Source organism: Pseudopipra pipra, chromosome 8 (assembly GCF_036250125.1).
Source record: "Pseudopipra pipra isolate bDixPip1 chromosome 8, bDixPip1.hap1, whole genome shotgun sequence".
NCBI lineage: Eukaryota > Metazoa > Chordata > Aves > Passeriformes > Pipridae > Pseudopipra > Pseudopipra pipra.
In genome coordinates, this window is record NC_087556.1 from 92,875 (window position 1) to 119,365 (window position 26,491).

A 26,491-nucleotide genomic window follows, 5' to 3' on the forward strand; every position below is an offset into this window, starting at 1 on the left:
GAGCAAAGCCACGCTGCTGTCATCTCCTAACCCATCCTTCCCTCCCTGTAAGTGCCACCAGTTTGCCTTTGCCCCCACAGTCCTCAATAAAGTGGCACTGGGGACCACTCGAGTGTCCCCTCTTGGCCGTGCCCTGGAGTTCATTCATAGCTGCCTGCAAAGGGCAGGAAGAAAGGCAGGGAGTGCACATCCAGAGAGAAGTCTGGCTGCTCCCTCTGGCCCCTCCTCTCGCCTGCCTTGTCCTTGAGCGCTCCTTATTCCCAGCTGCTGTCTGGCAGCGTGCTCCTATCATCAGGTGCCGTCCTTGGGCGGGCTATAAAGGCACGGCGGGACGCAGCGCGTTCCCGGAGGTCTCCCTGCTCCTGCCATGCTGCAAGCCACCGTCAAGCTGTGCTGTGGCATCGCCCACGATCCCCTCCGCCGCCTGCCCGGTAAGCCCCGCTCACCTCCCCTCCGAGCTCGGGAAAAACAGGCAGGACAGAGGGTCCTAAAGGACATGTCAGGTCTGCATCGGATGGGTGTCTCCTTAGGAATGTCACATCTATGGTCCCCTGTGTTGTATCATGCACGGGGTATTGGGCCCAGGGCAGATGACCTCCCAGCAGGGATGTGGGGCACCATGGAATCATCCCTGCCCGCTTTGTGCTCACCAAAGCCCACCTGCCTCTCCCCTTAGGCTTGAAGACAGCAGCTGTTGCAGCAGTCCAGAAGGACATCAGAGGGCTGGTGGCAAGAGGATCCCATCGCCTGCCTCCCAAAATTCCTCATTATCTTCAGAAGCTGATGGGGAAGGACACAGGTAAGCTCAGCCCAGGCCTGTGGGTCCCACCTTTCCTAGCCTTGCTCACAGCCTCCTTGCAGCACATGATGGAGGGATGTGCATTAAAATGCACCCCCTCCCGCAAAATTGGACCCATGTTTTGGGGGACAAAGTGTCTTCTCACTGCTGGGCTGGTCTCCAGCTCTCTGCTGGCTTAACAGCATTCCCTGTGCTGATGGCAAGCTGGGTTAGTGGGAGAGCCTGAGGCTGTGGGAAGGTAAATAGCATTTGCTCACTGTAGAGGCAGCCAACGCTTTTAGCAGAGGTCACAGGCACTTAGCCGTGTTTTGCTGCACTCCTGCTGTGTCCCTAGTTCCACCACTTACCTAAAGACTTGAAAATTGGCAAATTTATCTGCTTTTTTCGAAGTGTGGCTCGGTCCAAAGGCTGCCTGTGTGATGTTAGTAATAGCCAAGCAAAGCGCAATTTGTACCACGGTGTTAGTGGGAATTGCTTTGGAAAGCAATTTCAAAGAGCTTTCCAAGCAGTCAGCACAGACACAGCGATGGAAGCCAGCAAGGTTTTCTGGACCAAGCCATACCTCTGCCCAGCAGGGGACCAGTCGCATGGGAAGATCCAAGATTTTGGGTAAGCAAGCCTCTCCTGCTCCAGCTCCTTTGTACTTCTGTACCCACAGCCACGTCCATAGGCAAAGCGAGGCTGGGAGGGTGTTTCACGTTGCTCTGCCTTCCTCCTGCAGCTCCCTGCCCCGAGCCCACCAGAGGTGTCAGCCCCAGCCAGTCCTCCAGCGTGGACCTCTCCTACATCCGCCAGGGAGAAAGGGCCCTGCAGCGAGCACTGAGCATCCTGCAGCAGCACACCAGCTGGCAGGCAGAGCCCGTGCTGGTAAACCCTCACCACCTCTGTCCTTGGCTGCTTCCTGCCAGAAAAGCTCTCAAGGGGAGAAATTAGTCCAGGGAGGGAGGATCCGCTTCGCAGAATCACAGAATGATTTGGGTTGCAAGGCACCTTAAAGACCACCCAGTCCCAAGCCCCTGCCATGGGCAGGGACACCTTCCACTAGACCAGGCTGCTCCAAGTCCTGTCCAACCTGGCCTTGAGCACTTCCAGGGCTATAGTGGCATGGCTCAGATGTGCCATTTTTGGGGTTGACTGGGACTCTCTGCTCCCCCAGGACACCAGTGCCGCCGTGTCCAGCGCTGCCCTCCCCGGGCTCGGCAGGGTGTTTCGGGCAGAGGTGGTCCTGGCCGTGCCAGTGGCACAGCTGCACCAGGAGCTGTTTGAGAGGATGGAGCAGATGCCCCAGTGGAACCCGAACCTCAGCCAGGTGAAGGTAAGGTGGGGCAAGATGCCATCATGGGCAGATGGTCCAAAAATTTCCATTACCAGGGTTGCCAGCACCCAAAAACCCCCATATTTATGGGCAGTTTTAATATTGCTGGAGGATTAAAGCTAATTCCACACTCCTGCAAAAGCAGGATATCACCCCAGGGAGAGGAGATGCTGGCATGGCATTGTAAATGTGTCATTTCCAAGCTCTCTATTCCTCATGGTGCCAGTTCACAGAGGTTTTTCCATATCAGGGAATCTGAGATTACTCAGACTCTACTGTCAGAGGAATCAGATAGCTCAAAAAAAGGAGGCAAAATCAAATATATTCACGCTGTAGGAAGCTTGTGTTGTCCTGGGCTTCTTTCTCAGCTCCCAAATTACAGCATATCCCTAAGGAAGCTGCCAGCCCCAGAAAGTCTCCCCTTGCTCACCCAGGCTGGCTCAGATGCTCCCCAGCCTCTGCTTATTTATTGCTACCACTTACCTGTGCCTTCTGGAAAAGAAACAGCATCAAGAAGCTCCCATCACAGATTAAACAATAAAAAAACCCAAAAGCTGCAAAATCATCCCTTTTCCCTCTTGGAGACTGGAATTTAATTATTACCAGGTGCCAGCCCCAAAAACCTCTTCTCGCTGCTGCCCACGCCGCTGTCCCCACGGTGGCTTAGGGGGAGGAGTGAGGGGGTGTCAGAAATGTCCCCGGAGGGGCAGCCACGGGGAGCCTAATCCTAATTCCTGGCATGTTCCTTGCTCCGGCAGGTGCTGCGGCGCGTCGGGACGGACACGCTGGTGACACACGAAGTCACCACTCCCAGCCCGGGCAACCTGGTGGGGCGGCGGGACCTGGTCAGCGTGCGGCACCGCGGGAGGAGGGGCGCGGCCACCTACCTGGTGGGCACTGCCACCCGCGCCGAGCCGCTGCCCCCGCAGGAAGGGTGCATCAGGTGGGGGAACCCCCCTCTCCCCCAAAAGGACCGTCACGGGGTATCGTGTCTCTGCAGAGGGGGGGCACCGCTGCAGCCCCGAACGTGGGCGCCGAGCACGGCAAGAGAGGCACGCCAAGGGCTGCGCCCCCGCGGGGTTTGCTCTGGGACCTCCTTGCCCCCGTGTGCCCCCCGGGGGGACCCTCACCGCCTGCTCCCCTGCAGGGCCGAGTCCCGGCTCAGCTGCATCGTCCTGCAGCCCCTGGCGGGGGACCCCGGCCGGACCCGCCTCACCTGGCTCCTGAGCATGGACCTGAAGGCAAGTGCCACTCGGGCAGGGACGGTGAGGGGTGCACGCCCCGCTGTGCAAAGCCTCCTCCTCCTCCCTTTGGCCGGCAGGACCAACCTTGGGGGGGGGTTTCTCTCCCACAGGGCTGGATCCCCGCAGCCGTGCTTCACCGTGTCCTGCCACAGTCCCAAGCCGACTTCATCGAGCACCTCCACCGGCACCTCTCTGCCACCGCGGGGCCCTGAGCTGCGAGAGACGGGCTCTGCCCGGGCAGGAGCGAAGTGCCCAGAGCTGGAGACTCATTCCTGGTTCAAAGCAAGGCTGGATGGGGCTCAGAGCAACCTGGTCTAGTGGAAGGGAGTTGGAACAAGATGATCTTTAAGGTCCCTTCCAACCCAAACCATTCCATGATTCTCCACTCATTCATTGCCAGTGATGGGGTGAGACAGTGCACCCACCAAGCAACCCTGGGCACAGAGAACACATTCTCTTCTCCTAGCACCGTGCTTCTGCTTCAAGGACGGAGTGGAGCATCCAAAAGATGGGAAAACCAAGGCTGCACTAAGCCTTGCACGAGGAGTTACCTAAAAACCCCGGCAAAAGCAGCTGGTGTTCAGCATCATATAGGAGCAGCTTTTTGGCCTGAACTAGCAACACATCAATATTTATTTTTGCAGTGGCCAAACCACCTATTTATGTGTGTGTGTATATATATACATAGAGGTTTTTCCCCTGCTCAAAACAGCAATGTGAAATTCTGGCTGACAAAGAGGAGTGGCTGGGTTGAAATAACGTAAAATAAATCCATTTCAATAACCATTTGTATTTCCCCCATCACACACCCACCCCACAAATAAATTAGCAGCAAGAGATTTTTATGTGGATTTCTTTTTCTTTTTTTTACATTATGTTAGAGTTCCAAAAAGAAAAAAAAAACAAACAACAAAATTAATAAATATTAAAAGTTAAAAAGCTCTGAATCTCATATGTACAAAATTTTATACATCGTGGTAACACTGGACAAGGGTTATATCACAGGAATGACACGATGGCTCTGCCAGGCCCAGGAGGATGAAGGGGACTAGGGGACTAGAGTCATCCTCTCCTCCTGGAGACAGGATCAAATCCCTGTGTAGCCAGAGCTACCCAAGCTCAGCCTGCCCTCAGCTGGAATAAATTCCCCATCCCTGGAAGTGTCCAAGGCCAGGTTGGACAGGGCTTGGAGCAACCTGGTCTAGTGGAAGGTGTCCCTGCCCATGGCAGGGGGTGGAACAAGATGAGCTTTAAGGTCCCTTCCAACCCCAACCATACCAGGATTCCATGAAATACCCAGTGCTGGGTGCCAGCCCTGCAGCATCACCACCCCAGAGCAGTGGGGGGGGGGGGGGAATTATCACACCCTGCTTTGAATCTCCCCCACCTCTCAGCCTGAGGTCAGGGTTAGCACCTGCAGCGCAGCCCCCCTTGCCTAAATTCCCCCCAGGGGCCCCCAGCTGTGGGGTGTGAGGGGCCCCTGCTCCGAGGTACAGCAAGGAACCACTGCAAATATTCCTAATGCAATAAAGCACCAATGCCCAGGCCAGCACTGAAGAGGGGGGGAGGCTGGGGGGGCAGCTGGGAATCTGGGAGGAAGAACATCACAGCCCATTTTTGAGGGGGAAGGGGGGCTTTTTCTTATGCTCCTTGGACAGTAAACAAAGCATTATCTTTGGCACAATAAATAAATGCTGGCACTCCCGTGGAGGGCAGTGGAGAGGCTGGCAAGGGGCACGGCCATCTGAGGGATGAATCCCACCCTGGCACACCCACAGCATCTCGTGGGTCCTGTGGGTGCCAATACCTGCACGACTTGGATCTGGGCACCCCACAGGCACCCTCCACTGCCCACTCCCACAAGGTGTGCCAGTTGCTTGGCTCAGACAGATGGGGGGCTTTTTTTTCCTACCTTTTGGGATGCCCACCTAATGCCAAAGGGCAGCACCCGGGAGCAGGGGACCTGCAGCCTCAGGTGCTTTGAGAGCAGTTAGATAAATGTGTGTCCAGCCGTGACTTGGCAGCGATCTGGGGGCAGTAGGGTGAACAAGCCACCCTCTTCACATCTCTTCAGCCCTTTTTATGCTGCTGGGAAGTTTTGGGGAGTGTGGCAGTGTCCAGTTAGGAATACAGAGGGGTCTCCACCCATTTCAGCCAAAGCAGGTATCTCAACCCCTCCCCTGCTGCAATCCAAGCCAGACCAGAAAAGTCACCCCAGGCCACTTTACCAGCAAGCCCCAGATACCTAAAGAGCTTATAGATACTGTCCCTAGGGATGCCCCATCCTGCTCCTTGGATACCAGGGAAGCAGCACCAACAGGGCCAGCGGATGCACCCACACCACACACATGCTGCCAACACGTTCTCCACTTTGCAATGCCAAACTGGTCTATCTGCCAAGCCTTGCCTTCCCCAGACTCCATCTCTGTGCCCAAATCCTCCTCCCTAGGGCAGCGCTCACCACCATGGACACCCACCTTCCCCTGCCACTGCACCCGGGGGTGCCCAACGCCCTCAGCTGGGAGGCTGCACAGCCGTAAACACCAAAACCAGGGCAGCCCTCTCAGGGACACCATTCTGGGGAGGTTTTAAGGACTGTAACTCCTCCAGGCAGACCCTGTCCCCAGAGCTGCCCTGACACCTGGTAAGGTGTGCCCAGCCTGAGGCTCCTAAAGTGCTGTGCATACCTTTAGTACTTGGCACAATAATTTTTAATGGCATTAATCACCCCCCTTCCACTCCTTCCCACGCAACAAAAGATGCAGATGAATCTTCCTCCCTCCTCTCTTTGTAACTGCCCCTAAAATCCATTTCCTGCTTCCCAGTCACCTCCATTTCCCTCCAGCAGGTGTTGATGCCCCACAGGCACTGGGTACAAGGTGCAGGGATGAGGCTGGTTGTCGTGGGGAGGCTGGGTATCGGTATCAGCTCAAGGCTGGCCAAGGGCAGTATCGGCTAAAAAAGTCACTCCCAAGTGACAGGCATTTTTTACATCAATTTTTGGTCTTTGACCTGGTTCTTATTGCTCACATTGGAATTTCCTGGACCATTTCCTGCCTCCAGGACAGAAGCTGCTCTATGTTTTTCACGCTCCACCTTCTCCCAGACAGGTTTCGAAAACTCTCTACCCCAACAGGGACAGCCCAGAGCAGCATTTGGGGATTTTCCCACAACTCCCCCTCCCCTCACCACCTCCCTCCAGTTCCTTGCCCCCTCAGATTCCCAGGATCCTCCCACTGCTACCCCTAAGCTCTGGGGCTGAGCTGCCAAGCCAGGACCCTCCTCTCCTGGTGTTGCTGCTTGGAGTAGGGAAAGGAAAAAAGCAATATTAAAGCCACTCTCTTCCCAAATCTTTTTAGCACCTTGGGAGGAAGCAGCCTGTCTACCCACAGTGTTTTTTTGCTCCTTTTCACCTTTTTTTCCATGGCGCTGTCAGAAAAACGCCACAGGCGGGAGGGCAAGGGGGATCACAAGAAATAAGTGGTTTTCCTGGGAATTTCTGGGTGTGGAGCCAGGTCATTTCCAAACCTGGCAGTGCCACCCACGAAAACCATCTAGAAGTGGGGGGAGAGAGGAAAAAGAAGGGGGAAAAGGGAGGGAAGGAGGGAGAAGGGCTCCCCCTGCCCCACGGTGAGGTGGCCTCGAGCGGGTTACCTGGCTGCCTGGCCCCTGCTCGGCTCGCTCGGGGCCGGCAGCCCCCCAGGAAAAGCACCACTGCTGGATATCCCAGGTGTTGGAGTGGGGTCCCCACCCGGTGTGGGGTATGGGGAGAGTGCCGGAGCGGGGCTGGGAGCGGTGATTCCCGAGGGAGCGCTGGGGCCAGTGACGGGGGTTGAGCTGGTGGTGGAGGAGGCTTTCTTGCCACAGGATTCACAGCAGAGTTTGTTGTATCCAGGGATGGAGCAGTAGCGAGCCAGAACCTCCATCTGGCAGAAGATGGACTTGTCCCCGAGGCAAGGCTCCCCTGGAGAGGGACAGCAGCGTCAGCACAAGATAAATCCCACTCTTGAACCTTTGCAACAGCCCCAAAGGCAACGAGGTGCCCTTTCAGGGTGCTGCCTATCCACAAAGCAAGGGAGGAAGAGGGACTCAGAAAACGAAGCCAAAGCACTCAAGGATTCTGTGCACGGAGAAAAAAAGAGAGAACAAGGGACGCTCCAAACCAGCATCCTACATTGGAGCGGGATGTGCCTCACCCCAGTTAGGAAAGACTCTTGCTCAGAGCAAGGGGCAAAAGCTAGAAAAAGCAAAAAAAATTCCAAGATAAAGAGGGTATAAAATCTGGGAGGCAAAAGGAATGCAACACAGAAACTGCAAGAGCCTGGGCTCCACGAGATGGCAACCGAGCTGCAGGCTTTGGAGCAGAGGCACCAGGGATGCAGCAGCTGAGGGTGAAACTCCCCAGAAGCACTGCTGGATGTGTCCCCACTGCCAGCTGCCTGCATTTCCCACAGGGAGGTGGAGATGGCCTCGGCAGGGTTATTGCAGGAAGCATTGCCCTCACACAAGCAGGGACACTTACTAGAGGAGATCTTGCTAACGGGGTTTTTGGCTCCGTCCTGGGGCACCCGCTGGCCTTTGGTGGGGCTGTGGTCACCGGCGTCGCTGGTGGTGATGCCAGAGAGCTTCCCTGCTGAGAGAGCACCACGATGCCCAGAGGCCACAGGAGGCTGGGGGCACTCAAAATAGCTTGGGAGGGTGTTTTGGTGAGGGATTTGCTTTGTTTTAAGGGATTTCCTTAGCGATGAAGTCCCTTAGGGAACACCCAGTTGGCCCAGCACCTCAGCCACCCAAAAACTGCCCAGGGTGCCCATCTCCACTGTACCCCCAGCTCATCACACCCTCCAACTGCCAGAAAACCCCAAACCAGACAATATCGGGGTAAAGAACTAAAAAGGGAAATATTCTGGTTGGTGTTTAATCCATTCTCTGCCAGCAGCTGATGTTCAACATGACCTCCACTGGCACCTCCTGAAGCCACAACGGGCTGGAGACGTGCGTGAAGGTTGATCCCCACCAGCGTGTGCCCCATCCCAGTGCCACCCCCAGCTCCCTCCCCCTCCTCTCACCTGGGCAGAGGGCCATGTGGCAGCCCTGGATGGCCTCTGGCTTGTCTCCCTCGCAGCGCCCGCCGCTCTCGCTGCCCTTGCACACCACCTGCCGCTGCTGGACACCCTCCCCGCAGGTCGCCGAGCACTGCACCCAGACAGACGGACACACAGTCAGTGACGGGGCGGGGGAAGCCCTCACACCCCGACAGCACCCAGAGGGGCATCTGAAGTATGTGCAGATACGACTGCTCGGGTGGATATTGCTTTCTAATACGGGGTTTCCCTCCCTGTCTCCAGCAAACCCCCACACTCTCTGCCGGGGTGCACAGGGGTGTTCTCCCCTCTCTAATTTGGAGTGAACCAGTGAACAACATCGCTGGCTCTTGTGCCCTTATCTCCATCTCTGGAAGTGTCCAAGGCCAGGATGGACAGGGCTTGGAGCAACCTGCTCTAAAAGAAGGTGTCCCTGCCCACAGCAGGGGGGTTGGACTAGATAATCTTTAAAGCTCTTTTTCAACCCAAATCATTCCAGGATTCTACTCCTGACCCCTATCAGCACCTGTCCTTCACATTCGGCTCCCATATCCCTTCTCCCAGGCACTTCCCACCACCTCCATCACCCCCCCCCCCGGCTCACCTCGGACCAGGCTCCCGTCCTCCACTGCGCGGGGCAGGGTAGGCGGGCGCAGGGCCGGCGGGTCTCGGGGCGCTGCCCGGGGCAGTACTTGGTGTGCAGGGTGCGGTTGGTGCCGTCCTGCAGGCGCTGCACACACTGCACCGCCCGCGCCTGCACCCCCAGCTTCCCGCAGGAGCGGCTGCAGGCACCCCACTCCTCGGCCACCCAGCTGCCAGGGCGGGAAGATGGACAGGGAGGAGGCGTCAGAGACTCGGCTCGTGCTGGGAACGCTGCCAGTGCAGCCCCGAAGAGAGATGGGAGCACGTCAGGCCGGGCGGGGAGGACTTACATGGGCTGGGAGCACTCCTGGAGGTTACAGCGCCGCCGGATCGGCTTCGGCTTCTTGCCGTTGTCACAGAAGTTCCTGTGCACCATCCGGTTGTCGCTTTTCCGACGGCAGCCGTACTTGGTGTACTGGATGCCTGGGGGTGGCAGAGTGTGGGCAGCGAGGTGACGGGTGTGGGGTTCACACCGGGTCCCCACCAGGTCCCTCTCCTGCATTCTGCAGGAACGAGGGCTCTCAGATGTCGCTGCTGGGGTGCGACCCAAGCGGTGCATCGCCCAGGCTTGCAGAGGATGCTGGACCCCCCCCCCCAGACTCCTGGAGTCACTCAAGCTGCCACGGGGTGCAGGTGTCCCTGCTCATTGCAGGGGGGTTGGACTAGATGACCTTTAAAGGTTCCATCCAACCCAAAACATACTGTAGTTCTATAACATCTTGCCCGTTATTTGAGGATCAGATCCCACTGGCCATGTGGAAGCAAGGCTTTCATCAGCAAACCCCACAACACCAGTGTATGGGTACACATGCTTCTTCCCAGAGGGAAAAACCCAGCAATAATCCTGCCAGGAGCTCCTGTGTGCTACCTGCTGCACCTCTCAGCACTTCCTGGTGTGTCCACACCTATGTCCATGCAAACTTGAGGAGCCGGTCATCTGCAAGATTGCTATTCCTTGGCTCAAATCCAGTTAAAAACAACCAAGGAATTCAAAAATCATAGCAGGCCCACGGATAGACAGGCAAAGGTTATGCAGACACGATCGTGTAAGCCTGCTTCTGTAAGAAATCTGGCTAAAATGCTCACCTAAACTGCTCTGCAATAATTTTCCCAAGCCAGAGACACCCCGAAGGGCTCCCACACCCTCTAATGTGCCCAAGCACCCCTCCCAAGCACGCACTGCAGGCTGCTATGAAAGGGAAAGCTACCTCCTCCACACGCCTTGGAGCACTGGGACCAGCTCTTGAGGGCCCACTCGTAGGAATCCATCTCCTCGAGCAGGACGTTGTTGTTTCCGATCATGGGCAGCAGGTCCTCGTGGATGATGTACCTGTACATCAGGCTACTCCTCGCCTCCTCCTCCTGAGGGATGACCTGCAGGCACAGAGGGGGAGAGGGGGAAGGAGTGATGCCATGGGAGAGGGAAGGGAAGAGGAGGCCATCAAAGGATGAAATAAGTCATCAATGACCACATGGTATAGTGGCCTATGCCCAAAACCAGGGGGGGATACAGGGGTGGATGGGAGCACAGACCTGCTCTTCCCTAGGTGCCCAGAGAACTCAATCCCTGACTCTCCCAAATGCCACATGACTAAAATGGGACACAGAGTCGTAATCAATTGCTGCACAGAGCCAAATGCAGCTGGACTCAAAGGCAAGTGCCCAAGCAATGCCTCCTTATGCCATTCTTGCATGCAGCCCATTATCCCTCGCTTTTGGCTGGCTCATCCCCTGGATTTAATGATGTGCCCTACACCTTTTCTTTACCAAAGTCTTTTCACCACTTCCCACCTCAGACCACTTGCCCTCTCTGTGACAGTCACCCCCAAACCCCCCAGAATACATCCAGTCAGCCTTACCAAAACACTGATGGCCTCATGCAGGGGACCACTGGTTTTCAGGCTCTCCTTGTCCTGTTCAACAGTGTATTCCCACTCCAAGCCCATCTCAATGAACACTTGGCTTTTGGCTTCTTTGCCCTTGGCATTCAGGATGAAGTTGCCTGTGGCTTGATTCTTAACAGCTGGAGGAGAAAGGAGGTATTTCAACACCATTCCCTCTGGTCACTGCCTTTGGAGGACTGGAATGACCCAAATAAGACCCTTCTGGGTGGGAATTATCAGAACAGGGATGGAAAAGAGTGAAGGCAGAAGTGGACTGCAGCGTGCTCACCGATGCTGTGGGATGCTGGCTCCACCTCTTCTATCTGAAGGTGCCTCGCTCCAGCCGGAATCTCAAACATCTTCAAAGCACCTACTGAAAGGGAGGGAGGAAGGGTGGAGGAAGAGAAAGAGCAGGCGTGTTCCAACTGGACACGCGTGTGAATCCAGCTGGGCCTGACCAAATCTGCTCCCAAACTCTCACCTGACTGCTTGGGGGTCTTGGCCAGCGTGCCCTTCACCGTCCGGCAGTGGGAATTGTCCCCCCCACAGACCCCACACTTGTCATCCTGCTTCAGGGAGCCAACCTCCTTGTCACAGCCCACGTGCTGTCACCCATGGGGAAGAGAGAACAAGCCCAGGGTTACATCCCTGCAGCCCAGCCCATTACCCTGCTGCCCCCTTGGTGCCCACAGGGCTAAAACACGTGTCCCCAAGGGGCAATGGGTCAAGGAGGTGCACAAGCTCGGGCCTGGAGAGGGGAAGGACAGGGAGAATCCCACAGCAGCTCCTCACCACGCACTCGCCCCGGACGCAGATGCTATAGGGGTCTCGGTAGCTGCACCGGGTCCCGTCGTGAACGACCTGGTTCATGAACACCACGTCCCCTGTGCCCTCAGACTGGCAGATCAGCTCACACTTCTGAGCATCTGTGGCAAAAGAAAGAGGAAAGGGGAGAAAAAGAGGGGGGAAAAAAAGGGGGTTTGTGGAAATACATTAGGGTGAGTGAAGGATGAAACCCATCTCAGCTCATGTCCCTGAGCACACCAGATTTCCAAAGCCCGGGTTATTCACGTGCCTGATCTCCCATGTCCATTTGCTGCTCAAGAACCTGCATTTTTGCCCAGCACACTCAGGAAATTAGGAGGACAGGACACACTACATGACACTGCAAGGCAAGATGGTCCTGGCTCCCAGCCCAGCCTGGAGCAGACGTTCCCCACTGCAGCTCCAGGAGCAAACAGGCAGCTCTGCCATAGAGACAGGCTGAGAGAGCTGGGGATATTCAGCCTGGAGAAAGAAATGCTCCAGGGAGACCTTATAGCTCCTCCCAATACCTAAAGAGGCTCCAAGAGAGCTGGAGAGGGATTTGGGACAAAGGAGAAGGGCCTGGAAGGACAGGACAAGGGGGAATGGTTTCAAATTGACAGAGGGCAGGGTTAGATGGGATATTGGGAAGAAATTCTTCCCTTAGAGGGTGGGGAGGCCCTGGTACAGGTTGCCTGGAGAAGCTGTGGCTGCTCCATCTCAGGTTGGACAGGGCTTTGAGCAACCCGGGATAGGTGTTCCTGCCCATAGCAGGGGGTGGAACAAGGTGATCTTTTAGGTCGCTTCCAAACCAAACTGCTCTAGGATTCTACGATTTTAAAGACCTGCCTTGTTGCACAATAGTCTCCAGCTCAGCCTCTTCCCACCACCACCACCAGTGCAGCTGGCACAGCCTCCATCCCCTGGTGATGGCCACAGCCTCCTCTGGGAGGGGAGGCAGTTTGGTTACAGCTCCTTTGCCAGGACCTGCCGCCACTCACCATCGTGGTGCTCGTAGGGAAGCCAGGAATGTTTGCTGTTCTGGTGGGTGTAGTAGGAGTTGCGCTTGGAGCACTGCTGGGCACGGAAATCCTGGTAGGGCCCCGGGCACTCCTCGGCATTGCACACCTGGTACTCGTAGGTGGCACCCGGGCAGTGGCGCCCACCATATGCCGGGCTGGAAAATAAATGCAGCGGGTTATAAGAGCGCCGGAGAGGGGAGGGTGTTCAAACCCAACACAGCTCAGCGCCTAAACGCAGGCACAGCTCGCACAGGAACAGATGTCCCCATCCTTGCCAACACGGGGAAGAGCCAGGAACCTCTGGCTCTCAGCCACTTCCAGTTTTACCCCTGCTAAAAGGGAGGGAGGAGAGATGCAGACGTACGGCGGGTTGTCGCAGCTCCGGCTGCGGGATCGCACACCTCCCCCACAGGTCCTGGAGCACGAGCCGAACTTGGACCAGGAGCTCCAGCTGCCGTCCTGGCTGTATGGCTGCTCCGACGTCTTCCAGATGCAGTGGCCCTTGAAGCACCACTGGAAGGGAGGAGAAGGAGGGGTGAGCTCCCCACCTGCCTCTTCCAAAGTGCTCAGTGAAGAGCCCTCCCGCATCCACAGTACTATAGGAACGGTGCAGCACAGGAGGAAGGCGCTCTTCAGTGTGCCCTCGGGCACATCCCCCTCCAGAGGAAGCAGGACCAGCCCCTACCTTGCCCGGAGAGCACTCGGTCCCGTCCAAGGGTGGCCCCTTCTTGGTCTTGCAGAAGTAGGGGTTGTCGGGGTGGCTGCACCAGAGCTGCTTGCAGGGGTCGAAGGTGCGGAACTGGGGAGCACAGAGGGGCTGGGCTGGGACAGCAGCAGCGAGTCCCAGCAGGCTCGTGGCACTCAGCCTGGCTGGGGGTCCCGGGGAGGGGGCACGGCGCGGCTGTACAACCCGTACTCACCGCCGTGCACGTCTTGTAGCCCACGCCGAAGTCGAAGCGGCACTGCTCATCCATGGAGTAGTTGATGCCTGGCAGCTCGGGTAATGTGGGCCACTGGTGCTCAAAGGGGTCGTCCAGGAGGCAGTCGTAGGAACTGCAGAGACACAAGGCAGAGTCGGACGCGGAGCATTTCCCTCCATCACCCCCATCCCTCAGCTCTGGGCCTCTCTCCAAATTCAGGTTTTGATACGTCTGAATTATCACGGAATTCTAGAATGGTTTGGGTTGGAAGGGACCTTAAAGCTCATCTCATTCCAACCGCCTGCCATGGGCAGGGACACCTCCCACTAGACCAGGTTGATTCAAGCCACAAAGTGGCCTTGGACACTTCCAGAGATGGGGCAGCCACAGCTCCACTGGGCAATCTCTGCCAGGGCCTCACCATCCTCACAGGGAAGAACTTCTTCCTAATCTCTAATCTAACCCTACCCTGTGTCAGTGGGAAGCCATTCCCCCTTGCCCTGTCCCTCCAGGCCCTTGTCCTCAGTCCCTCTCCAGCTCTCTTGGAGCCCCTTTAGGCTCTGGAAGGGGCTCTCAGGTCTCCCTGGAGCCTTCTCTTCTCCAGGTGAACACCCCCAGCTCTCCCAGCCTGGCTCCATAGCAGAGGTGTTCCAGCCCTCGGAGAACCTTTGGCTACAAAACACCACCAGTCGTGTCACCTAAAGGGAGAACCTCCCCTCCCCGTTCGGATTGACTCACTGGATGTAGCGGTTGAGCTCCTGTTTGCTGCAGCGGGACCAGTGGTAGCGGTGGAAGGCGGCCTGGACCAGCGGGGCCATGATGCTCCCCATGCTGGTCTCGTCGGCGCAGCGGTTGCCCTGCCCATCGTGCTCCATGCCTAACCTGGTGGGAAAAGGGATTTGTGCACCAGCAGAAAGCATGCTGTGCAAAGCAAGGGGCTCCCACCACGCTTGTCCCGCTGCCGAACGGGCACAGCCCGCTCTGCCCCCGTGACTTACACGTGTCCGGTCTCGTGGGCCACCACGAACGCCGAGGAGAACCCGTCCTCGTGGTTGAGGGTGCAGCTGCGGAGAGGGTGGCACATCCCCGTCACTGGAGCGTAGCCTGGGGCAAAGAGAGAAGGGAAGGAGACAGGAGGAGAGGAGAGAGAAAACCTTTGAGAGAGGAGGGGGAAAAATGACAAATTAAGAAAAAAAAGAAAAAAAAAGGCAACAAAAACACAACCTGGCTTCACCGCGGCAGGAGGAGATAACGAAGAGGAAGCCGCTGAAGAGGAGCAGCTGCCCACGCGGCTCAGAGGGCAGGCCAAGGACTCGCTCACCAGTGTGATCACCCCCGTGCCAAAAGCCAGCTGAGGTTGCTCTGAGGCTCACAGGCACCTCTCTGCCCTCGTGCCAACACCCCTGGGCAGGCAGGAGGGCACCCTGTGCGTGCGTTATGGGTGCAGGTCACCACCGCCTCCCAGCCCAGCAACGGCACCCCCCGCGCCCTTCTTCAGTTAGAACAAATGAACAAGAAAGGAAGGGAGAGAATGAAAGGCACGAGGTGTCCCCCAGAGAGCCCTGCCAGAACCACAGCCCTGCTCCCCTGGAGTGTATCCACACGTGTCCCCAGAACCACACACCGCCCCGGCCCCCAGCCCTCGATCAAGTGCAGTGCAGTGGGGCAGCTGTGGGCAGGGAAACCTTCCCCCGCCCAGTCAGCATCACATCACCTCCAGTTTGGTCACTTTTCCTTTTTTTTTTTCTTCACGTTATTTCTGCCCAATCCAATCAACTCGTTGGCACACTCCAGAATTTACTTTCCGAATAGTTTTTATATAAATATGTGTTGGGGTTTTTTTATGACCGACCCTTTTTGGCATCAAGGGGGTTAGCGAAGGAAGGACTTACAGGTCCAAGAGGCAAAAGCAGGGCAGGACCATGCTGGATAACTGTGCCCTGGGGATAGGCATGCTGCAAGAGGAGAGCTCTGTGAGCCAAGAGGGAGGAGCTGAGCTGCAGCAGGACAAGGGGTGGTGATGAGCTGAGGGTGGATGCACACCTGTCCTCCTGTACTCACCCCGGCCAAACCACGGGATCCACAGAGCCCATCATCCTCATGGGATCCTTGCTCCACACCAAGGCACACCCATAATTGGGTTTAACCACACAGTAATCAATCAAATCCTGGATAAATCATTTTAAAATATTCCCCCCCCCCAACAAACCTTCCACAAGAAAGAGTAAAGATGTGGGAAGTTTTCTGTATAAGGGAAGAGCAAATATATTTTGTCTAGGATGAAAGCGGGATAAATTCCTAACCAAAGAGGCTCTGAACAGGAGATGGGATAAAGGAATACGAAAGGGTGGATGCTCAGTAATGCAGATACTGGTCTTTCCTAATGAAGATCCCAGCAGGAACTGGAAGAAGTATAAAGGGTTCTCTACAGAAGAACGACGGTGAGAAGTAACTGCCTGGAAAATTTTAAATTGGGAAAGACTGGATTAGCCTGCAAATGCTTCCCAGACATAGACACTCAGGAGAAGCAGCATGTCATGGAATCATGAAATGGTTTGGGTTGGAAGGGACCTTAAAGATCATCCAGTTCCAACAATCATCTGCCCTCACCAGCACAGCAAGACACCAGCCAGTCTCCTTCTTCTTCCACATGCACTTAATTCTTCTTTATGGACATTTCCTACCCATTTTCAGCCTCTCTGACCTTCTGCATGGACCACCAGCCTGCTCTAAGGGGATGAGCCAACTGTGGGTGATGACAGGGCAATAAATGCACAAGAATCCCTCAGCCTGGGCCAGAAATCCCTCCGTGCCACATGCTGAGGAGGGTCACAGAAACTCTTCGGGTATTGACAAGACTTCTGCAGCAGTAATTAATAATTTACAACCCACCTATCCACTGCCTTTCTCTCCAAAGGGCAGGAGTTTATCTGCAACCCACACGCGAGGGCAACAAGGCTCAACTGGCCCTTCCCCTTCCAGCTTTACAAACAAGTACTGGAGGTGCCACAGTCTGGTCCTTCATGCCACACAGCCTCGAGCTCATCAGGGGTGAGAGGAATCCGAAAGGACTTTGTTTTGAGGAAAAGAGGCAAGAGTAAGAGAAGTGTTATGACTCCAGCAGCCCAACCAGAGGGTAGTTCCCAGTGGATGAGGAGCACCTTGTGCTATGCAACACAGCCAGGCAAGGACATGGCAGCCACGGGGACTTCTGCAGAAAGCAAACGTCCATCCCAGGGGTGTGTGACAAGCAGGAAGCCGGATCCACAGGGAAAGGGGGAAGGAGGTGGAACCAGCACCCCTAGAGCAGGGCTACTCCACTGTTCCCACAACTCCTTCCCGCCAAGGCGGAGCCCAGGGAGTCTTCTCCCCCTTCTGCTGACATGCCAAAAAAGGTCCACTCACACTTTGGATACAGTCACTTTGCCAGGAAGGGTCTAGAAAAACGAAACAAAACCTGGTATTTTGCCCACGCTGCCACACGACCCCAGACAAGGAGCCCAGGGCAAGTCAATGGCTTTGGTGAGGAGGCTGTTGGCACAACCCAGGCTCTGCTCTTTGGTGGCCAACAACATATTCAAGAGGGTTTCCAGCTGGATATCTCCTGTGGTTCATCTCCTGCTGTGGAGAGATCCTTTTCAGACAGGTCTTCTCCATCTCTCCTCCCTCCCTTGCACAACAGGAGTACTCGTGCTACAAATCAGTGTGAGGTCACCACCATGTTCATGGCATCAAATGGAACCTCCTGGTGGAAAGTCAGACCTGGCCACCAGCGTGGGAAGAAGGAGATGGCAATTTGGAGGCAGTGGGCTCAGAACTGGGAGAAGTCACCTCTCGTGATGACACCAAAGCACCTGCTTTTCTAACGGAGCCCTGAAACACCAGGAGCTTTTCCTGCAAATTTTTTTGCCAAGGTCTTTAACTTCCCAGACCACATCAGTGCAGCCTCTGCACCAAGAGGGTGAGAGACCCCTGCAGTAAAACCTCCTCTTTGGCCCAGGATTCATTCAATGCTCTCACGTCCAAGAAACCAATCCATATAAAACCAGGTTTTAAAGGTCCTCCAGAGGACAGAAAGGATTGACTGTCCCAAAGAAGCTTCCTGTGATATTTTATCTTTTTTATCTTATTTTTATATTTTTTAAGGCATTTTGGGACAAGAGGAGGACTGGTACAAGAAATCAAAGAAGAGTAGAATTAACAAAGATATCATTTCACCCATTCAGGTTGGAGCTCTGAATTTGTTCCATCTTTCTTCTACTTCAGATGGGGGGAGGAGGAAAAAAAAGCAAATACCGACTTTTATAACCTTTTTCTGGACCTTGCTGGCCAAGACTGTGTTTTTGCGAGAAATCCTCTCCCCTGGCTGGCTTTCCCCCAGCAAACTGCACATACCTGATCGAGATAAGTACAGTACCTTGCATACCTGCGGGACCAAAATCTTGCCTGGTGAGGAAGACGGCGTGGTCGTGGTGCTCGGCGTGCTCCGGGTCCGAGCGCTGCTGCGAGTGAGCCCAGCGACACACCTGCTCCAAGCTGCGGGACGGGTTCCCTCGCTCGATCAGGCTCACCGACTGGGAGAAGAACCAAAAACTCAGAGGAGGGAAGCAAAGGAAGGCACACTGCCCTTCCCCCCCACCCTGGTCCTTAGTTGGAAGCCACGGGAGGTTTTGTCCTGCAAAGTTCCAGGTGGGAGACAAGAAGCTGCAGGAGGACCCGGGTGTGAACAGTGGTGAGCTGAGAGCTCGCCTGGATTCAAACATCTGCTCATTATTTTCCTACATCATCCCCTGAACCGCAGCATAACTGGGCAGAGCAGCTGCCTCCAGCACTGGCTTTCAGGAGGATAAATCATCCTAAAGGGAGCCCGGCGGGTCTCATCCCTCCGGTTATTGGCCATAACACCACAGCTCCAAATCCCTTCCCCTCCATAAATCATCCTCCAGCACAGAGCACAAACAGCACTGGGAGGAAGCCAGACAGATTATTGGCTTTCTCAGGTGGAGACGATGTTCCTGGTCCCACAGAAACCTCCAAAAATGGGCCACCCTCCATCCTCGTCCCTGTTCCTCAGAACCAGCCCCAGATCTCTTGGATTTCTGCCAGCTGAGCATATTTCTATAACAAGGAGGGGTTTTTCCAAGACCTAAAGGGTCTTATTTGTGGATCACACACACATACACACAGACACATCACCATGTTGAGTCATTAACACCTTCACAGAACACTTCGGGTGGGATAGGGGCTTGCCCCAAAAATAGGAAAATCACGCTGTTGTAAAGAAAATCTTCTGGCTGCCATGCTTGAACAAGCCTTAAAAAATAAATCCAACCTGAGAAACGTTCCCAGGAAACCTTCTCATGCTTTTTCTGTCCACGCCCAAGCCACTTGAGAGCTGGACAGCCAGCAAAGCCTTCCAGGGAGCCGAGTCGAGGCTGGGACACAGGAGATCCCAGCCTCATCTTCTCCTCACTAATATCCAGCTCCTATCAATTTGGGAACCCACCTTTTCCTCATCATCTATCCTTGAGCTCCTGAGGAAGCCTCTCGTGTTTTTCCCACATCCCAGAGGACACAGATAAGGGCAGATCGCAGCCACCCGCCACCTCCCCAAGGACTTCTCCTTGGCTATGGGACTCTCCAGACCTTCAGACTCCAAAATCCAGGCCAAGAAGGGTTCAAATTCATCCCTGCTCAGCACAGTTGTCATTTGGGCTTCAGCAGCTTACCTGAACAGCCACATTTTCCCAAGCCAGGGCTTACCTAAGAACTAAATATCACAGCAGGTCCTGCCCAGCACGCCCCAGCACCATACTTACCTGCCGGTACCCCACCATGATCATCCTGACCAGCACGATGTTGATGTGAACGCCCAGGGACTCATCGTGATAAATCTCATCCACCTGAACAAAGGAGGGAAATACAACAGGGAAGAAATTAAGATCATCCCCCAGCCCTCAAGCCCCTCATGTTCTCTCCACTCCCACGTCCAGCACCCAACCCTGCTTTCCAAGACCAGATGCAAAGATCTCACCTCCCTCCCCCCATCCCCAGTGTGGTCTTTTTTTCCCCTGTGTAAAAACAATAAAGTCAAAAGGCCAAGCTGGAATAAGGCAGTTTTTCCCAGCATAGGTGGCCCAGATGGTCAATGGCATCGCCCACACCATCAAGAGAGTGGAGGAGGGCTGAGTTTCCTCCACCCCATCTCGCAGTGAGCCATTGCCCCTTGGGAATACAAATTCCTCAGAGGGCTGGAAACGCTTCAGCCTCCAGCATCCTTGCGTGGTGGAAAGGAAAAATGCCTTTTTGAGGAGAGGCAAACCATTGTATCAAAGCAAGGGCATTACTCAGTCACATCAGTGAGTCAAACTTGACCTACCGCTTCAGAAATCCCGGGAGAAGACAACACAATGAGAAGAACAGGGAGGGCTTGTGAGTCAATGAGATTTCTATCACCCCGGGCTATTAAAAATGACTTTGCAAAGGAAATAATGAGCTACAACCTTTTCCTTCCGTGTTTCCAGGATGAATAAACAAATTCTGCTCCTAAGTGCTACCAAGGGAAGAAGAATCCAGGTGGGAAAGACCTCTGAGAGCCAAGCGTGGTGACAGCCACTGAGAGAGGCACAGAGCGAGCAGCCACAAACTCATGTGAGACCCTGCACCACCTTCACCCACCTGCAAAGCACGTGTGAAAATGCAGCCGGGGAAAAAAAAAAATGATTTTTGAGAATGGGACCCCCATTTTCCCCCAAAAAGTCTCCAAAAGGAACAGTTCCACAAATGGAGGTTCACTGCAGAAGTCGAGGAAACCATATTAAAACCATTTTTAATACTGACTGGAATTCACATTTAAATGAAAATATATTTTTTCAGCTTTGCCCAAGAGGGAAATAATTTGCCTCAGCTCTATCATAGCTTTCCAGACTCAATGAAGATTATAAAATCAGATTTATGAAGCTTTTCTGTTTTTTCCCCACTCCTTTGGGGTTTTTTAAGCTCACATCAAGGGATGGGTGACAAGCACCCTTTTACCGCTGCCCAAATCCAAGTCAGCCATTTCCCACTGTGTTTTACAAGCCCCCCAATTTACAGCCTGTGTATGTGTTTGAAACACCCACTCAGGCCATTTTTAAACCCAAAACCCTGGCATTAATGTTTTCCCATGATAACTAACACTCCTGGGAGGTGGCTCCAAGTTATGCAGAGAGGTAATGCAGATCCTGAGCCTTGAATGCAGCAAAATTGATTAAAAAAAAGTAAAATCAATCAATAAACTGCCAGTCCACCCCCATTAACTCATCCCTTTGGATGCACAGGCTGCGAGAGCCGCAGGGTTATTTATTTATCAGTGTGGAAAGACAACACTGGTCAACTCATTCTCAGGTCACCCCTGCTTCCCATGGTTGGGATGCTCCTGCACCTTTCAAAGGTAGTTTGTAAAAATAACGAGCATACAATGGATTCCTTCTGATCCTAACTCTTTTTTTTGGGGATGTGCACAGATGGGAGGAAGGCTGTGCAGCGTTGCAGCTGCAAACATTACTCAGAGCTACAGTCCCACCAAAGCATTAAGGATCCATTCCAGCAAGGAGTTTCAAATCCCCAGGGATGTGAGGCTCAGCCCTGGGTCTTGGGTTCTGGGAGGCTTTGGCAGCCCAGAGAAAACCTCATCAGATCTGAGAAGTCTCACGTCAGGAGTCTGACCTGTTACAAAAATATTCCAGCCTTAACATGTGTCCTGTGAGAGTCAATATAAAAGTATGGGAAAGGGGGGAGAGAGAGAGAAATGAAAACTATGCTTGGAGAGATGGAGAGCTGGACCTGGGGAGTGGTTCAGGGAACAAGGAGGGAAACACAAGCACTTCCTTCACTTTCCCAAACCTTTACACGTTTTCCTTCACCACCAGCACTTGTCGGGAGCTGGAGCTTCAAAGTGGCAGAAGGCAGGGTTAGATGGGATATTAGGAAGAAATTCTTGGCTGTGAGGGTGGTGGGGCCCTGGCACAGGTTGCCCAGAGAAGCTGTGGCTGCTCCATCCCTGGAAGTGTCCAAGGCCAGGTTGGACAGGGCTTGGAGCAACCTGGGCTAGTGGGAGGTGTCCCTGCCCATGGCAGTGGGATTGACTAGATGATCTTTAAGGTCCCTTCCAACCCAAACCACTCCATGATTCCAGGATTCTCTGGTCATCCACCAGCACTCTGCTGCTTTCCATTCATTAGGATGAACCACATTCCTGCCTTAGGGACTTCTCTGCCAGCCAGAGCTCCCGGCCAAGCCACTTGCTGTGACTGGGAGCATCCAGCAGTACAAACCTCTCCTTTCCCAGCTGCACAGGATATTTTGGCAAAATGCTCAGCAGATCCCACAGGCAGCAGGAAAGGATTCTCCATGACAACCTGGTGCAGCCCCAGCTGGCAAGAGGAGGGCTGCACCCAGGGCAGGAAGGAGCACGAGCAGAGCTGCTGTCAGAGCAGGAGCTTTGATCCATGGTACACAGCCCCCTGCTCTCAGCAATGGCTCTTCCCACATGCAGTACCTACAAACAGTCCCCAGGTCTAAGAAGAGCTCCCTGGCCCAAACCATGCACCCTCAGGCAATATTAGATGCCCTGGGAGAAAAAAAAAATTGGGAAACAGCAATATTTTTCACAAGCATTAACAAACAGACTCATCACCACCCTCCCAGCACTGTAGATCCTTCCTCAGCCTCACTGGAGGAGCAGCAGGACCATGAGCAACTTAGAAACAGCTCATTAAAGGACTAAGACCAAGAAGCTGTATTAGTCCAAGATGGGATTTAATCTCCTAAATCTTCCTTATAAAGCAGTGCTAAATCCCACTCTCCTCCAGCTCACGGGTACCCCCCTCCAGCCTCTGAATTGAAGGGTTAACCCTAAACCCCAGCCCCTGTTTAGTCTAGGGTTTAGGAAGGGATCTCTACCTAACTGATACTAGCTCAGCAGCAACCTTCAGGGTTAACTCAGAAAGCACATGTGGAACCAGGCTGCCCAAGGCTATGGACTTCCCTTAACAGCCAGACAGAAATAACTGATTGAGGGCAAAAACAGTCATATCCAAAGGGCTTGGTGCTTGCTGCTGTGGGGACTGTAGCCCAGGTTTTGGGGTTGTTGGGGACAGGGGAATCAGCAGGGCCAGCGTCCCCTCAAGTGTTCCAGTGCCTCTGGAAGGAGAACAGGGCATCATCTCCTCTCTCCCCATCAGCCCACCCTGGACCTGGTTCAGGCCAGCAGAGGGGATGGAAACCGGCCCAGAGAGCAGTTTGCAGGCTTGGCACAACGTCTCCTGCCCTCTGCAGATGCCATTATGCAAGTCAGTGTCTTCAGAGAAACCCCTTCCCCCCCCAGAAAAATACCTGCTCGGCAAAGGGCTCTGGCAAAGGGACCTACATCCCTGAAGACATGGGACAAAGATCTTCTTATCCCTCTTGCCCATGTGGTTACATGCCCAGCCTGTTTCACACTGTCACCTGGCAAGAAAGGCTCTCCTATTTCATTTAAAAGGGAATTTTTCCACCTATAAACAGCCCAGTCCTTCAGGCTCGCTGTGAATTAAGGGCAAACCAGCCCACAGGACCTCCCCCATCACTGCCACACCAAGGGGACAACACCAATATTTTACAATGAAAGGAACATTAAAACCCTGTGTATCCTCTCCAAAACGCTCAGTGAACTCACCCTGTGCGTGGGACCCCCTCAGAGCCTCGCTGGTGCCGGGAGCAGGGAATGCTGCCTACCTAAATCCCTGCAAGCCTCTGGCCAGCCCCGAGCCTGCAGGGAGCAGGGAATGCTGCCTACCTAAATCCCTGCAAGCCTCTGGCCAGCCCCGAGCCTGCAGCCCCAGACGCGAGATCCCGACAGCAAACCGCACTGGCAACGAGGTCCAGACCTCGCTGTTCTTCAGGGAAGGAAAACAAAGGGAGAGACACGAGAAGAATTTGCCAAACCAGCAGAACAGCTGACATTTCAAAACCCCGGATCGCTTACTCAGAACAGCCAAGTCATCTTTAAACTCCTTTCTTTTATTCCCTTCCTCAGTTTTCATGCTGGTGGATTCACCCTGAGCCTCTTTTCTGGGGCTGAGGGATTAGGAATGGAGGGAAAAGTCCCCCTGACCACATTTTTGGGCTCGCATGCCCTGCAGGGATGCACAAAGCTGTTGTCAGCACCTCTGCAAGGGCTGAGCAGAGGAACAGAGGAACAAGAGGGAAGGGGAGGTTTGCTCTGCAGGGCACAACTATAGATTTTATCAGAGCTCTCTCACCAACAAGGTATGTTGGCCCAAAAACATAGCAACAAGCACATAAGCCTATAGAGAGGGTGGGGAAAAGTGCATGGACACACAAGAGACATCAGAGGCATTTTTGTTATTATCAGTTAGCAAGGAGGGGACTCATGAACCCCTCTCTCCCACAAAAAACCCCATACACCAGAAGGACCAGAATTTTCCCATTATTTTAGATTGGCTTCCTGAAACAGCAGTAAGCTCATGCCTTGAGCAATCCACGCTCCAGCTTGGCTTTTCAGATAAACCCAAGTTAAAATTAAAGCTGAAGGTTTAATTTTTTTCCCCAAACCCCCTCCTACGTGGGGTCTCAGTAGCACTCTTTGTTGCTCAGCCCTTAGGAACAATAATTTCAGCTGGAGTCAGGCAAGTCCCAGCCTGGAGAGGGCTCTGACTCATGGGGTTTCCCTAGTAACCTGAAACAATGGGAAAACACCAAGTACCTTTGCATCCTTAACCAAATCATGGGCAATATCCGACAAAAACCCAGCAGACCAGTTAAGACCAGGCCCAGGCTTAACACAGCCCATAGCTTGGCTTCTCCCACTGGAGTGGGGCCATCCCCAGACTTGAGAGGATCGGGGACGAGTGGTGGGAAGTCCAGAGGAGAAAACCAAGGAGCCCAACTGAAGGACCAGAGGCTGCAAAGCAGAACAGGACACAAAGCATCTCCTCTCCTCTACCCCTTAAGTGGTGCTGGATCCCCTCCTGGTTCCCAGCCCTCGCTGCCAGCAGGCACTGTGGCTGGGGGATGCTAATTTTCCTTCAGTAACACCCCAATCTCAGCCACAGGCAGCAAGCAGGAGATGGGAATGGCTTCTCCAAGCCACCACAACACCAAATATTCATTCCAATAGCCCAGTGACAGGGAGAGGGACAAGGTTTGGTCGGGTGGACATCACGACGCTCAGCTGGGAGCACCAAGACGTGCTCAGCAAGCAACAGCAAAGGATGCATTTCCCAATCCCTCCAACCTGACCCCAAATTCCTGTGTGGCATCCGAGCTAAGAAGGGAAGGGCAGGCTGGGAATGCAGGCTGGGAGCTCGCAGAGAAGGCAGCCTGCCTGCAGGGAAGCTCTTAGGTGCACAAAAGGAGCAGTCATCTTCCTGTCAGCTTCCCAGGACGGACACAAAAAAAAAAAAAAAAGAAGAGTTCTCCGTGACAAATCATTTATCACTGAGCTTCAGCTGACACCCAGTTCCTAATAAAGGAGTCTGTGCCTTGGGAAGAGCCACAGGACCCCACCTACAGCAGGGCTGGGAAGGGGCACATGTCCCACCACCCCCTTGGCACCCAATGGAGACCCCAGAGAGAGCCAGGAAAGTTTATTATCAACTTCCAAGCTCGCTGCCCCCTTTTCTTGAGATATATCTTGATAGGAAAACTCCTAGACGAGAAAACTTTCCCAACATCTCCCCGACTTACTCCAGCCCAGCTCATTAAGTCCTTTCCTCGTTAGAGGGCTGGCCAAGTCCCTTCTCCTTCCCCTTGCCTCCAACTAACGGGATTAGTGTTCAGCTGTGTGGTCCCAGCACGCTCCTCCCCACCACCTTCCTCCCTCCCTCCCTCTGCCATCCAGGCCAGAAAGCAGGACGCTCTTTTTTCTGCTGAATCGGGTATTTGAAGGAATCTGAGCTGGTGAGGAAATGAGGCGCGCTGAGGGAAGAGGAGGCGGACAGAGGTCACGGCAAAGCTGGGAAGAAAACACACTAAAAACCAGAAAGAAAGAAGGGGGGGAAGAATATACAGAAGGAAATAATGCTTGGGGGAAGTATTTGTTGCATGTATTATCCCTGGGGGTTTTTTTTCCCCCTTTTATTGACGCTGCTTTTTTCCCCCCTTTATTTAATTCATTAAAGTCTCCAGCGCCGCCTGTAATTGAATAGGCAGCATCCTCCCTTCTCCCAGCACAGCATCCCGTGCATTCACTCCCTGAAAAGTCCTGCCTGCAGGGAAGGAACCATGAAATGTGCCTGAAAACCAACCTTTTGATTAGAGCTGACAATCCCCGGGCGCTCAAACCGTCCCTCCCACCCCCCACAAGATGGGAAAGGACAAATGACATCATCTCCGACCCCCATAACGTGGGAAGAGCCTGAGGTCAGAGCAGGGAACCCTGTGGCTTCCCACTTGCAGGAGGATTTAGTAAACCAACGGGAGAAACGTTCAGAGAGGGAATGTGAGTGATGCCAAGAGCAGCCGACCACAGGCATCGCGACAACGTGCCGGAGAATAAAACACTGCAACGAAGGCATTTGCTTCTTAAAGCCAACATTTTCTCTGTTTTGGAGCAGCCACATCACTCATCCTCCACCCCATCACCCTCTAATCCCGCAAATCCTTACCCCCATGTTGATAACTTCCCCTTCATTACCGAAAATATGGCAGAAATAATGCCCAAACCAACAACCAACCACCCAAAAAACCAAAAGCACCTTCATAACTTTGTTATTTCTGAACTGGCTGAGCCTTT

General features: G+C 54.1%; 2 protein-coding genes across 7 annotated transcripts in view; one reads left to right on the forward strand and one right to left on the reverse strand.

The window, feature by feature from the left end:
- Positions 1–286: 286 nt before the first annotated feature.
- On the forward strand, positions 287–4,195 carry LOC135417694 (steroidogenic acute regulatory protein, mitochondrial-like). Of its 2 annotated transcripts, XM_064662076.1 has the most exons (7): positions 287–431; positions 677–799; positions 1,521–1,666; positions 1,956–2,114; positions 2,873–3,057; positions 3,262–3,355; positions 3,469–4,195. In XM_064662076.1, the coding sequence occupies exons 1-7, from the start codon at positions 368–370 to the stop codon at positions 3,568–3,570; spliced, it is 873 nt and encodes a 290-aa protein (XP_064518146.1). In that variant the 5' UTR covers positions 287–367; the 3' UTR covers positions 3,571–4,195. The 2 variants fall into 2 exon arrangements, with proteins under 2 accessions (XP_064518146.1, XP_064518145.1); XM_064662075.1 differs by lacking the exons at positions 287–431; positions 677–799 and adding an exon at positions 975–1,408.
- A 506-nt stretch (positions 4,196–4,701) lies between these two features.
- Positions 4,702–26,491, reverse strand: part of ADAMTS14 (ADAM metallopeptidase with thrombospondin type 1 motif 14) — a 32,428-nt gene continuing 10,638 nt past the window's right edge. The window contains exons 5-22 of one of the 5 annotated variants that reach the window (XM_064662074.1): positions 19,533–19,616; positions 18,131–18,287; positions 14,712–14,817; positions 14,452–14,595; positions 13,714–13,846; positions 13,479–13,592; positions 13,158–13,306; positions 12,773–12,948; positions 11,760–11,893; positions 11,449–11,572; positions 11,257–11,337; positions 10,944–11,107; positions 10,293–10,458; positions 9,375–9,507; positions 9,047–9,254; positions 8,428–8,554; positions 7,881–7,988; positions 4,702–7,322 (exon numbers count right to left, since the gene is read on the reverse strand). In XM_064662074.1, the coding sequence (XP_064518144.1) occupies positions 7,009–7,322; positions 7,881–7,988; positions 8,428–8,554; positions 9,047–9,254; positions 9,375–9,507; positions 10,293–10,458; positions 10,944–11,107; positions 11,257–11,337; positions 11,449–11,572; positions 11,760–11,893; positions 12,773–12,948; positions 13,158–13,306; positions 13,479–13,592; positions 13,714–13,846; positions 14,452–14,595; positions 14,712–14,817; positions 18,131–18,287; positions 19,533–19,616 (2,622 nt within the window). In that variant the 3' untranslated portion in view covers positions 4,702–7,008. Of the gene's footprint in view, positions 7,323–7,880; positions 7,992–8,427; positions 8,555–9,046; positions 9,255–9,374; positions 9,508–10,292; positions 10,459–10,943; positions 11,108–11,256; positions 11,573–11,759; positions 11,894–12,772; positions 12,949–13,157; positions 13,307–13,478; positions 13,593–13,713; positions 13,847–14,451; positions 14,596–14,711; positions 14,818–18,130; positions 18,288–19,532; positions 19,617–26,491 lie in introns of all 5 variants that reach the window. The other 4 variants (XM_064662073.1, XM_064662072.1, XM_064662071.1 and 1 more) reach the window with 4 other exon arrangements.